At 37.1% G+C, this 10,783-nt stretch overlaps 1 protein-coding gene and 1 non-coding gene across 3 annotated transcripts; one reads left to right on the top strand and one right to left on the bottom strand.

Annotated features, from left to right (window-relative positions):
• Nucleotides 1-263: 263 nt before the first annotated feature.
• Nucleotides 264-3,926, top strand: LOC104760236 (ubiquitin-like modifier-activating enzyme atg7). Of its 2 annotated transcripts, XM_087497422.1 has the most exons (12): nucleotides 326-592; nucleotides 894-1,111; nucleotides 1,201-1,447; nucleotides 1,553-1,650; nucleotides 1,735-2,030; nucleotides 2,121-2,265; nucleotides 2,345-2,692; nucleotides 2,778-2,939; nucleotides 3,046-3,161; nucleotides 3,237-3,399; nucleotides 3,498-3,552; nucleotides 3,641-3,926. In XM_087497422.1, the coding sequence occupies exons 1-12, from the start codon at nucleotides 454-456 to the stop codon at nucleotides 3,655-3,657; spliced, it is 2,004 nt and encodes a 667-aa protein (XP_087353548.1). In that variant the 5' UTR covers nucleotides 326-453; the 3' UTR covers nucleotides 3,658-3,926. The 2 variants fall into 2 exon arrangements, with proteins under 2 accessions (XP_010481428.2, XP_087353548.1); XM_010483126.3 differs by having other exon boundaries at nucleotides 264-592; nucleotides 3,498-3,926.
• A 4,659-nt stretch (nucleotides 3,927-8,585) lies between these two features.
• LOC147921340 (small nucleolar RNA R71) lies at nucleotides 8,586-8,693 on the bottom strand. Its single transcript, XR_015589911.1, has one exon. It is a non-coding gene; the product is annotated as a small nucleolar RNA R71 (small nucleolar RNA).
• Between the last annotated feature and the right edge of the window lie 2,090 nt (nucleotides 8,694-10,783).

Below are 10,783 nucleotides of genomic sequence, written 5' to 3'. Positions count from 1 at the left end.
AGTATTTTTTATGATTATCAAATAAATTTAAATTAATTAATCTATTCTATTATACAACAATCCGCGCATTTGCGCGGGATATTACCTAGTTTAAATAAAACAGAAGGTTTATATAATATATTAATATTAATACTATAAGTTGTTTTTTTTGATCATTTTGATAAAAATTTAATACAAAAAATTAGTTTTAGATAATTATTCATAAAACCTGATAAGCTTTAGTTTACAATTAATATATCTAAGATACAGTATTTTTCCTAATTATCTTTGAATGAATCTTAAAATAATCTAAGAAACTCGACTCCTCTAGTATACGTCTATTTTCTAGTAGTATATATAGGAAAATATTTCAATTTCCTTGCACGACTCTTCTTTTTCTCTTCTCTCCGTCATCGTCGTCTTCTTCTTCGTCTTACATACGAAAATTGCAATCTCATAGAGATAGGATCAGCCATGTCTGAGAAAGAAACTTCACCAGCCATACTTCAATTTATTGCATTGAAAAGTTTAGTCCAAGAAGGTTTCTGGGAGAGCTTCTCCTCTTTGAAACTCGATAAACTCGGAATCGACGATTCTCCTATTTCAATCACCGGTAAAATACACAAAACACGAATACCCAATTCATCGATTTTTCTTACAGAACTTTTGATTTATTTGTTTCTGGGCAAAGTTCTCATGATCCGTTTAGGTTACAGAACAAAACAAAAAAGTTGACATCCCCTGTTTATTTTTGTTTTGTTTATCGTTAAAAATATAAAATTCAGATTTCGATTTCCTCTGTTTTGTTCGTTCGTTAGTAGAAAATCCAGATTTCAGAGTTCGTTATTGTAATGTGATTGGAATTAATGTGCTTTTTTTTTTTTTGTGTTTGGAATTGGAATTGATAATTTCAGGATTTTGTGGACCATGTTCACATCCACAAGGCTCAAATTATTTGAGACTTTCGTCAGAGTCATTGCCTTTAGATGAACAATCATCGATTGCTAGTAGTACAATCATCCATGGAAATAGGAATAAGTGTCCTGTTCCTGGGATTTTGTATAACACCAATACCCTCGAAAGCTTCGATAACCTTGACAAACAAAGTCTGCTCAAAGCAGAAGCAAACAAGGTTAATACAACAACTTGTCTATGTGTTGGTTCTTCTTACCAGTTCTTTTATGGACAAGTCTAATCTTATTCTGTTGGTGAAATTTATAGATTCGGGATGATATTCAATCAGGAAAAGCACTTGAGGACCCTGCTGTGTTATCAAGATTCCTCGTTATCTCCTTTGCTGACCTTAAGACATGGATTTTCCAATATTGTGTTGCGTTCCCTGCGCTTGAACTTGATCCTCCTGCAAGTTTGGTAGAAATAAAGGCAGCTTCAGAGTATTTTAGTTCTCAAGAGGCGGAATCAGTATCTGCTGCTTGTAAGGATTGGCGCAACTCACCTTTAACTACCGGTACTCAACATTCTTATTTTTTTCTCTTTATGATGTACTATTATTCAAGTTTAATTAGTAGTAGTAGCTGATTTGTTATGTATCCGTGTGTCTTTGCTGCTGTAGATGTTCCATTCTTTTTGGTTTCGGTTTCTTCTGATTCAAAAGCTAGTATCAGACATCTTAAAGACTGCGAAGCGTGCCAAGGTGATCATCATCAAAAGGTAATGTGTAACAACTGACTCTTTTAGTATACGTTAAAAAAACCAAGAAAGAAAATTCATCTTTTATCTATCTTTCTTCTGCAGTTGCTTTTCGGTTTCTATGATCCATGTCACCGTCCTAAAAATCCTGGTTGGCCACTCCTAAATTACTTAGCACTTATTCGCTCAAGATGGAACCTCGAGACAGTTCGGTTCTTGTGCTACAGAGAGAGTCGCGGTTTCCCTGACTTGAACCTTTCCCTTGTTGGTCAAGCCTTAGTTACACTTTCATCAAGAGAATCAGCTGAGACTGTACCTAACTCAGTGGGATGGGAGCTTAACAAAAAAGGGGAACGAGTACTTCAATCCATTAACCTTGCTGATTCCATGGATCCAGTAAGGTACAATTTTTTTTGCTTTGTGTCAATGATTTCATCAAATAAAATAGGTATAATCTTATTAAAAAAAAACGGATCCTCATCCTTTCGCAGGTTGGCGGCTTCTTCTGTTGATTTAAACTTAAAGTTAATGAAATGGAGAGCAGTACCCTCTCTTAACATAGACGTTTTGTCCTCTGTCAAATGCCTTCTTCTTGGAGCTGGTACATTGGGCTGCGAAGTTGCTCGTCTTCTTATGGTATGTATTGAAGAGAGTTCAAAATCAAACAATTTTTACAAACTAAAATCTTCTTAGTTGTTCTTTCTCTTTCTTTTAGCGTTGGGGAATCCGCAAGATCACCTTTGTTGACTATGGCAAAGTAGCTATGTCTAATCCAGTCAGACAATCCCTCTACACGTTTGAAGATTCTATAGGCGGTGGCGAGTTTAAAGCTGTTGCTGCTGTTAAACGCCTTAAACAGGTATTTCCAGCAATTGAACCTAGTGGAGTTGTTATGGCTATACCGATGCCTGGACATCCGATTTCTAGCCAAGAAGAGGATTCTGTTCTCGCAGATTGTAAACGTCTTAGCGATTTGATTGAATCTCATGATGCCGTGTTCTTGTTAACCGATACAAGAGAAAGCCGGTGGTTACCTTCTCTTCTTTGTGCTAATGCCAATAAGGTGTTCTAAACTCTGTTTCTTTCTTTCTATCTATCTTGCTGGTTTAGTATAAGTATAACAACAATCTGATTGATTTGAATTTCAGATTGCTATAAATGCAGCTTTAGGTTTCGACAGCTTCATGGTAATGCGCCATGGCGCTGGCCCGACCTCCTTATCTGATGATATGCAGAATCTTGACATGAATAAGACAAACAAACAGAGACTTGGATGTTACTTTTGCAACGATGTGGTTGCACCTCAGGATGTAAATTCCCTTGGCTTCTTTGGTTTTGTTATTTTGTTGTTGTTTTGTAATACCTCTGGTTCAGTTCTGGTTCGTCCTGACCCCGCTCTTTTCTTGTATTTTGCAGTCAATGACTGATCGAACTCTAGACCAGCAATGCACTGTTACACGCCCAGGTGTAGCTCCGATTGCAGGAGCCCTTGCCGTTGAACTCTTAGGCGGAGTCCTACAACACCCACTTGGGTAAGTCTTTCGTAAAATCGAATACATTGAGAATTCAATCCTCAGGCTTGTCGTCTTACATATGTTTTATTACAGTATCAATGCAAAAGGCGACAATTCGAGCTCGAGTAATGGAGGAAACAATGATGATTCGCCTCTCGGGATATTACCTCATCAGATTCGAGGCTCACTTTCTCAGTTCTCACAGATCACGCTGCTTGGCCAAGCTTCCGACAGCTGTACCGCTTGCTCTGAAACCGTAAGTTTTTTCCACATGAAAACTCTTCTAACAGAACAGAACCGTAAGCTCTCGCGAAGCTCGATCATAACGGTTTTTTTAACTTTTATTATATTCAGGTGATATCGGAGTATCGAGAGAGAGGAAACGGTTTCTTACTTGAAGCTATTAACCATCCTACATACCTGGAAGATCTCACCGGTTTAACCGAGCTTAAGAAAGCTGCTAATTCATTTAACATCGACTGGGAAGACGATGAAACTAAGGATGACGATGTAGCTGTAGTAGATATGTAAAAGTCAGATTTATAACCCAAATGTCCATAGAGTAATTCACATTTCACAAGATGACTTTTATATGAATCACTTAATAATCATTTTTTTAACTACAATGAAAAAAAAAAAAACTAGCAAAACTAGACCCTAACTTGAGTCAATTGTAAGACTAGACCTCTCTTTTTCTCTCTCCAACATTTGTCACTTTCTTCCAATTAAATATTTATGTGTTTATTGTATTTACAAAAAAATGCCATTATTTCTGATTTATTTGAATTTCTTGCGAAAATGTTTATTACATCCATATCCTCATCTTGTTCTTTTATTTACGGCTGTGCCACCGCCTTCAATTTTCCAATAACCATGAACAACCAAATTTGAAGCTCTTAATGCTTCAACAACCCGAATTTGTGAGTTTAAATAACACTCAATGCTATGAGAACTTCATTTTTCTTCCATCTCTTCTCCATTTTAATCCAAAATTTTTTGCAAGTGCGTTCATCTTGTTATATGTCGTGATTGATTAAATTGGTGCTGGGTTTCTTCTGTGGTGACTAAAGACGACGTCTTCGGTGTTTGACATTGCGAAACAACCACCGATAAAGTTATTTTCTGGTAGATTTCACGATTTTCTTTGATTTTTTGTCGAAATTAGACTTCATTTGTTAGTCCAACCGTCATAATATCATGTAAAGTCTATTATGTGGTCAGTTTTGCAATTTATAATTTATCGAGTTTCGAGTCCATAGACTGAAATTTCAGTCTCCCTAATTTCATTTAAAAACAAAAAAAATATGGTTTATACTGCATTATATTCTTCTCGTCGGATACTTCAGTTGCAGTCTACTAAGGTGTATTTTTGCAATTGACCAAATTTTTGACTTTTTAGTTACGACTGCCGGACGAAGTCTTCTTAACATAATAAAAGAGTAGACTTCTATATTGGCTATTTTTGGGGTTGACCAAAATATTAAAACATTGACCAGAATATTATTGATTTAAAATAAATTAGTTGACTGCAAAAGAAGTCTTCTAATTAGTTAAATTTAAATGTTGGTCAACCCCAAAAATGACCACGGTAGTCTGCTAACGAAGTCAACGTGTCTGGAGACTTCGTTTGAAGTCTACTTAGGGAAAGTCAAACTTGGTCAATTGCAAAACTAAAACGACAAAGTCTACTTTTTTTAGTTGACGGATAGATGAAGTCTACACTTTAACTAGAAGTCTACTACAAAGTCAATGGTTTGGTCAATTGCAAAAATAGCCGTAGTAGACTGAAATCGAAGTTAACTTGTTGAACTTTTCTTTGAAGTCAACTAGGTTTTATGAATTTAATAGCAAAACTGACCAAAAAATTAACAAAGGAAGACCACAAAAGAAGTCAACTAACCTAGTAGAATTCGTCTGAAGTCTACTTTGTGATATGTATATATTTTACCTTACTTAACCACTGTTTGTTCACATCTTTTACATGTTTTAATAACTTGTTTTGTCACTTTCATGTAGTGTAAGGACTGTTTATGCATTATGATAGGATTTGCATTGCATTTGCATTCTTTCTTGTGTAAACAGGTGAGTTAGGCTAAAAAGGCATGGAAATAGCATTTGGGATGAGAGGAGTACAGCCATTGAAGCAGATGGGAGTTGAATCAAGGGGATGACCAGCAAAGCATGAATCACTCGACCGTTTGCATCTAAAGCACTCGGCCGTGTGCGACTCATAGACTCAACCGTGTGATATTCAGCAACTCAACCGTTTGGAAGCAAGGGGATGAACCACTCGACCAAGCCACTCGACCGCTTGTGGTCGAGCACATCGAGCCGACTTACTATTTTGTCATCTAGCCAAATCAGGGCTTCCTTCCCTCACTATATATACTCTTTGTACCACATGGCTGCCAACAACACTTTTTTTTATAAGAAAAATCACATCAACAGCCAGAGAAACTTTAGTTTTCACCCCTTAAGGGTTTTTAGCATTTATTTACTGTTTTGCATTTTTTATTTACTGTTTTTCTCAGAATTCTATACTTTTGTAATTCTCATAACTTTCTGGGTATTGAAAATCTGAGTTTGCTTCTTTATATTAAGTTGTTGTTCATCATCTCATCTATCTTATCATGTTAGTTTCACCATTTTATGGGTTTATGTTCATCATTATCATGATTTGCTTGTCTGAGTAGTGAGTTAGGATTATGGAGATGAATTAGGCTAGTTTAGGGTTGTGGTAATCTGGAATGGTGAAGCTTGATTGTTTAAATATCTCTTCTAGGTGGGGTGTGCTCTAGGTTGTTCTTATATCTGAGAGAGTAAGAACAGATCTTAAGCTTCCTAGCATCACATCAATGTTTAGGTTGTTAGATAAAGCCAACACTGGAGATTATCATGCTTGTCCCAAGAGATTGGTTGCACAAGGTGGTTTTTGACAAATAATTGTCTGGTTTTTAATGCTTGTTCAGAATGGTTTCACCAATGAGAGTTGAATTAGGATGTTACTGTAACTTGATCACTTCTATCATGAGAGTGGATTAGTGAGTTATTAAGATCATTGTCTAGAGATAGCTCATGTTTGATTGAGGTTTGTTGACCAGTTTAGATAGCCACAATCTGAACACTAGCCCATGAATCCATCTCTAGAAGCTTACTTTGTTATCTGATTGTTTCTTACCGCATTTTATCTTGTTTCATTGCATTCTGTTATGTTTTAATTTGTTTAGATTGCATCTGTTCTTTGTAGAAACCCACTCGACCTAGTCACTCGACCAGTCACACGGTCGAGTGCTTGATCGAGCACCTTCGGATTGTTCATTTATTTTCTGTTTCATTTCTGTTTCATTTAGCTTACTTTCTGCAATTACATTTCTATCATTAGGATTTTTAGTACTAAAACCATTTTCATATTTGGCTTGACTTGAGTCTCTGTTTACATCTTGATTGCATGCATCACACACTCTATAGATTGACATCCTTTATGCATACAACTACATAAGGGTATTGAAACACCTTGCATCCTGATACTAGGATTTTTGTGTCTCTATCCTAGTAGGTTCAATTAACCTTATGCATTGTAGTACTTAAGGTGTCAATCCAAATGGGATTATGATAATCACAAAAGATGCAATCAAGATAGTACAAGTTATGCCAATTCAGATATGGGGGTGGTATCTATCAACCTAATGAAGCAGAAATGAAAATGCAGCAATCAAAACAACTTAAAGAAATACTAAACAGAAATTAAGCTACTAAACAAGTGCAATAAACAAGACTAAGCAGAATTAACTAATAAGCAGAAGTAACAACAAAAAACTAGAAAAGAGCAGAGCATAAATAAGAAAATAAACTGGAGCTCGACCTAGCACTCGATTGAACATGGTATGAACCAAGGTCGAGTGCATGGACGAGTGATGCAGAACAGAAGATTAAACTTAAAACTAAAAGCAGAAACAATAACGTAGAAAAAGACAAGTAATTAAATGCAAGAAACAGAAGCAAACAAGTAGCAAATAGATCCTAAGGATGGGAATTATTGGTTGGTACTAAACTTAATCTATCTAGGTTGCTTAACAAAACTCAATCAACAAAGAGCTAATCCTTAGACAATGATCTTAAAGGCTTACCAATCCACTCTCATGACAGAGGTAATCAAGTTTAGTAACATCCTAACCCAACTCTCATTGGTGAAACCATACTAAACAGGCTTTAAGAATCAGATCATTAATATCAAAAATCACTTTAAATATCTAATCTCTTAGCATGCATCATGATAATCTCTAGACTTAGCCTTATCTAGCAACTTAGACATTGGTGTGATGCTAAGAAGCTTAAGATCTATCCTTACCTTCTCAGTATAAGAATAGCATAGAGCATATCTAATCTACAAAGGATTTTATGGAATTCAAGCTTAAACAATCCTAAACAAACTAAGTTCTCTACCAACCTAACCCATCCTTAAGAATCTATCTCTACTCAGAATCTAATAAATGAGATGTAAGAACACAAACCCAGAAAATGATGAAACATACATAATCATAAAGATGATGATAAAATAAGCAACTTTGTAGAAGAAATCAAATGAAAATACTTAAAGGATCAAAAGTTATGAAGATTACAATTTTTGGTGGCTAGACCTAAAAAAACAAGCTTGTTCTGTGGCCAGAGTTAAGAGATCTATTTATAGAAACGAAGGGAAGCCCTAGTTAGCTAGGAGACAAAATAGAGAGGCGGCTCACAACTCGACCATGTGCTCGGTCGAGTGCATGGTCGAGTGACCTCTTCTTCTGCTTCTTCCAACGGTCGAGTCCTCGATCTGGGATGATATCTGTTCAGTAAATTCGGGATAACTTTTGCACCATAACTCCGATCGGCCTGAGACCACCGGCATTGGAAAGCTAACTCGGTTTTCTACAACTTTTGTGACGAACTTGGAAGCTGAGTGACAACAGAAGATCTTTATTCGGGTCGATCTTTGAGGGACTTGTTTTGAATCCGACCGAGTGTTCTTTGGCAAACGGTCGAGTGTGTGCTCGACTCCATTGTCGAGTGATTGCTTTCCTCCTCTTTTGAGCCTTATTCCCTTGCTAGATGTCCCTTTTTGATCACAACTTCTCCTTTGTGCTTCCAAAGTACCTAATTCACCTGTTTATGCACACAAATATGCAAATGCAATGAAAATTCTATCCAAATGCATAAACTGAGAATAAAAGACAGAAATGTGCTAAAACTAACTCTAAAAAATGCAAAACAGGATATAAATGCATGCTAAAAGATGGTAAAATATAGAGTTATCAACTCCCCCAAACTTAGTCTTTGCTTGCCCTCAAGCAAACAATCATGACATAAGAAGGAAGAGAAGTTTGAAGATGGGAACTCATAAACAAAGAGCAATAACAAAGGATTCAAACCACAGTCCTTAAATGCAATTCAATGGTGCAAAGAACCAGTCAAAGTGTTTACAGGCTTTGCACAGAAGAACAATGAGACATTCTGTGAAGCTTGGGAGAGGTTTAAGGGCAATCAAACTCACTGTCCACACCATGAGTTCAGCAATGAGTCACTGCTCAGCACACTATACAGAGGAGTTCTGCCCAAGATAAGGATGTTGTTAGACACTGCTTCTAATGGAAACTTCCTCAACAAGCATGTAGATGATGGTTGGGAGCTAGTGGAGAATTTGGCTCAATCTAATGGTAACTACAATGAAGACTATGATAGAACAGTAAGGTTTGTTGATTCTGTACCAGATGAGAAGTATAAGAAGGACTTAAAGATTGTTAATGACAAGTTAGACAAAATTCTGCTTAGTCAACAGAAGAACATTCACTTTCTTGCTGAGGAGGACACAACAATTCAAGATGGGGAGAATGAGGTAGTTGAGCTGTGCTATATGCAAAACCAAGGAGGTTTACAACCAGTTCAAGCCCAACAAACTGTCTTATAGGAGTACAAATGTGGCCAATCCACAAGACCAAGTGTATCCACCAAAACAAGCACAGCAGCAGCACAATTATGTGCCTAAACAACAGAACCAAGGTTACAAGGGTCAAATGTGTCCCCCACCAAGGTTTCAGACCACCAAAGCCCTGGAACCTGACTTAAGAACATTGATGTAGCAGTTGTTGCTTAACCAAGCCACTGGTCAGATGGAGACCTCAAAGAAGTTTGCTGAGATCAACCAGAGGATAGATTCCACTTATAATGACCTGAACATCAAGTTTGAAAGCCTTAACTTAAAGGTTAAATTCATGGAGAGCAATATGGCTTCTACTTCAGCTCCAAAGCCTAATGAACTACCTGGAAAAGCAATTCAAAACCCGTGGGAGTTCACTGCCAAAGCTGTCCTTGTTACTAAGGAGAATGTCACTGGGGACAGTGCAGATCAAGATGGGGAGGATATTCAACAAGTTTCAGCTCAGAATGAAGCAAAAGATCAAGCAGAGAAGGCAATCGACAGTGCACTCGACTCAACACTCGATCGAGTGCATGATCGAGTCAATGGTCGAGTAGAACCCACCGAGTCTGTTAAACCTACCAAGTATATTCCTCCACCATACAAACCACCTCTGCCATTCCCAGGACGTTTCAAGGAACAAATGATTAGGAAACTCAAGGAAAAGGTTGAGAAGCAGGAACTGATGGGCATTCAACATGAAATGACTGTTGAGGATAAGAAAGAAGACAGAGGACCATCTTTGGAGCATTATGAACCATATCCACTCTATAAGGACATGTTACTTAACATATCAAAGCAGAAGGCCAAAAATCAAGCCAAGAAGGATCTAGAGGACATGGAAACAGCTGTTGTTCCAACCAAGCTTGACGATCCAGGCCCATTCAACCTGGCATGTTCACTGAACTATATGCACTTCAACAAGTGTTTATTTGACCTTGGAGCTTCTGTGAGTGTTATGCCCTTTTCAATTGCACAAAAGCTAGGATATGAGGAGTTCAAGCCAAGCAACCTCTACATTAGTCTTGCTGATGGCTCCAGAAGGGATATGATGGGTAAACTGGAAAGCTTTCCAGTGAAAATAGGTGAAGCAAGGATACCAACTGACTTCATCATCATTGATATGGAACAGGAGCCTGATGGTCCTATTATCCTTGGAAGACCATTCTTAGCCACAGCTGGAGCAATGATAGATGTTAGAAAAGGCATAATCAGCCTGGACATTGCTGATGGGTTGACTATGAGGTTTGACATCAAGAATACAACAAATTAACCCACCATTGGAGGCCAACCTTTTATTATAGAGGATAAAGCTGATGCTGAATCATTGAAGAAAGACAAGGACTCTAAGATCAAATTGATGTAGTACTTTTACCTCAATTAAATTATCAATCCACAATTTGCATTAATCAACTCACTAAGAATGCACAAAGATGCTTAATCTAAACTTAAACAGGTATAGGTTCTTTTGTAACAATCTTAACTAATAAACTGATTTAAAGAGAGAAAAGTAGTCAACTCAAAGAAATACAAACTCAAAGAAACAGGACACAACTAAAAACAGATTTTAAATCAAGATTAAACAAGTGAACCTTGGGCAAGGTAATTGACTTGGGAGATAGCTAACCAAACCTAGATGTCTAAGCAACAATCAAGAACAATCCTATGGCTAAGAACACTTATG

The sequence above is a fragment of the Camelina sativa genome, chromosome 18, assembly GCF_030686135.1.
Source record: "Camelina sativa cultivar CO46 ecotype springtype chromosome 18, ASM3068613v1".
NCBI lineage: Eukaryota > Viridiplantae > Streptophyta > Magnoliopsida > Brassicales > Brassicaceae > Camelina > Camelina sativa.
The sequence above is the reverse complement of the archived record's forward strand: the minus strand, read 5'-3'. Positions and strand labels throughout refer to the sequence as shown.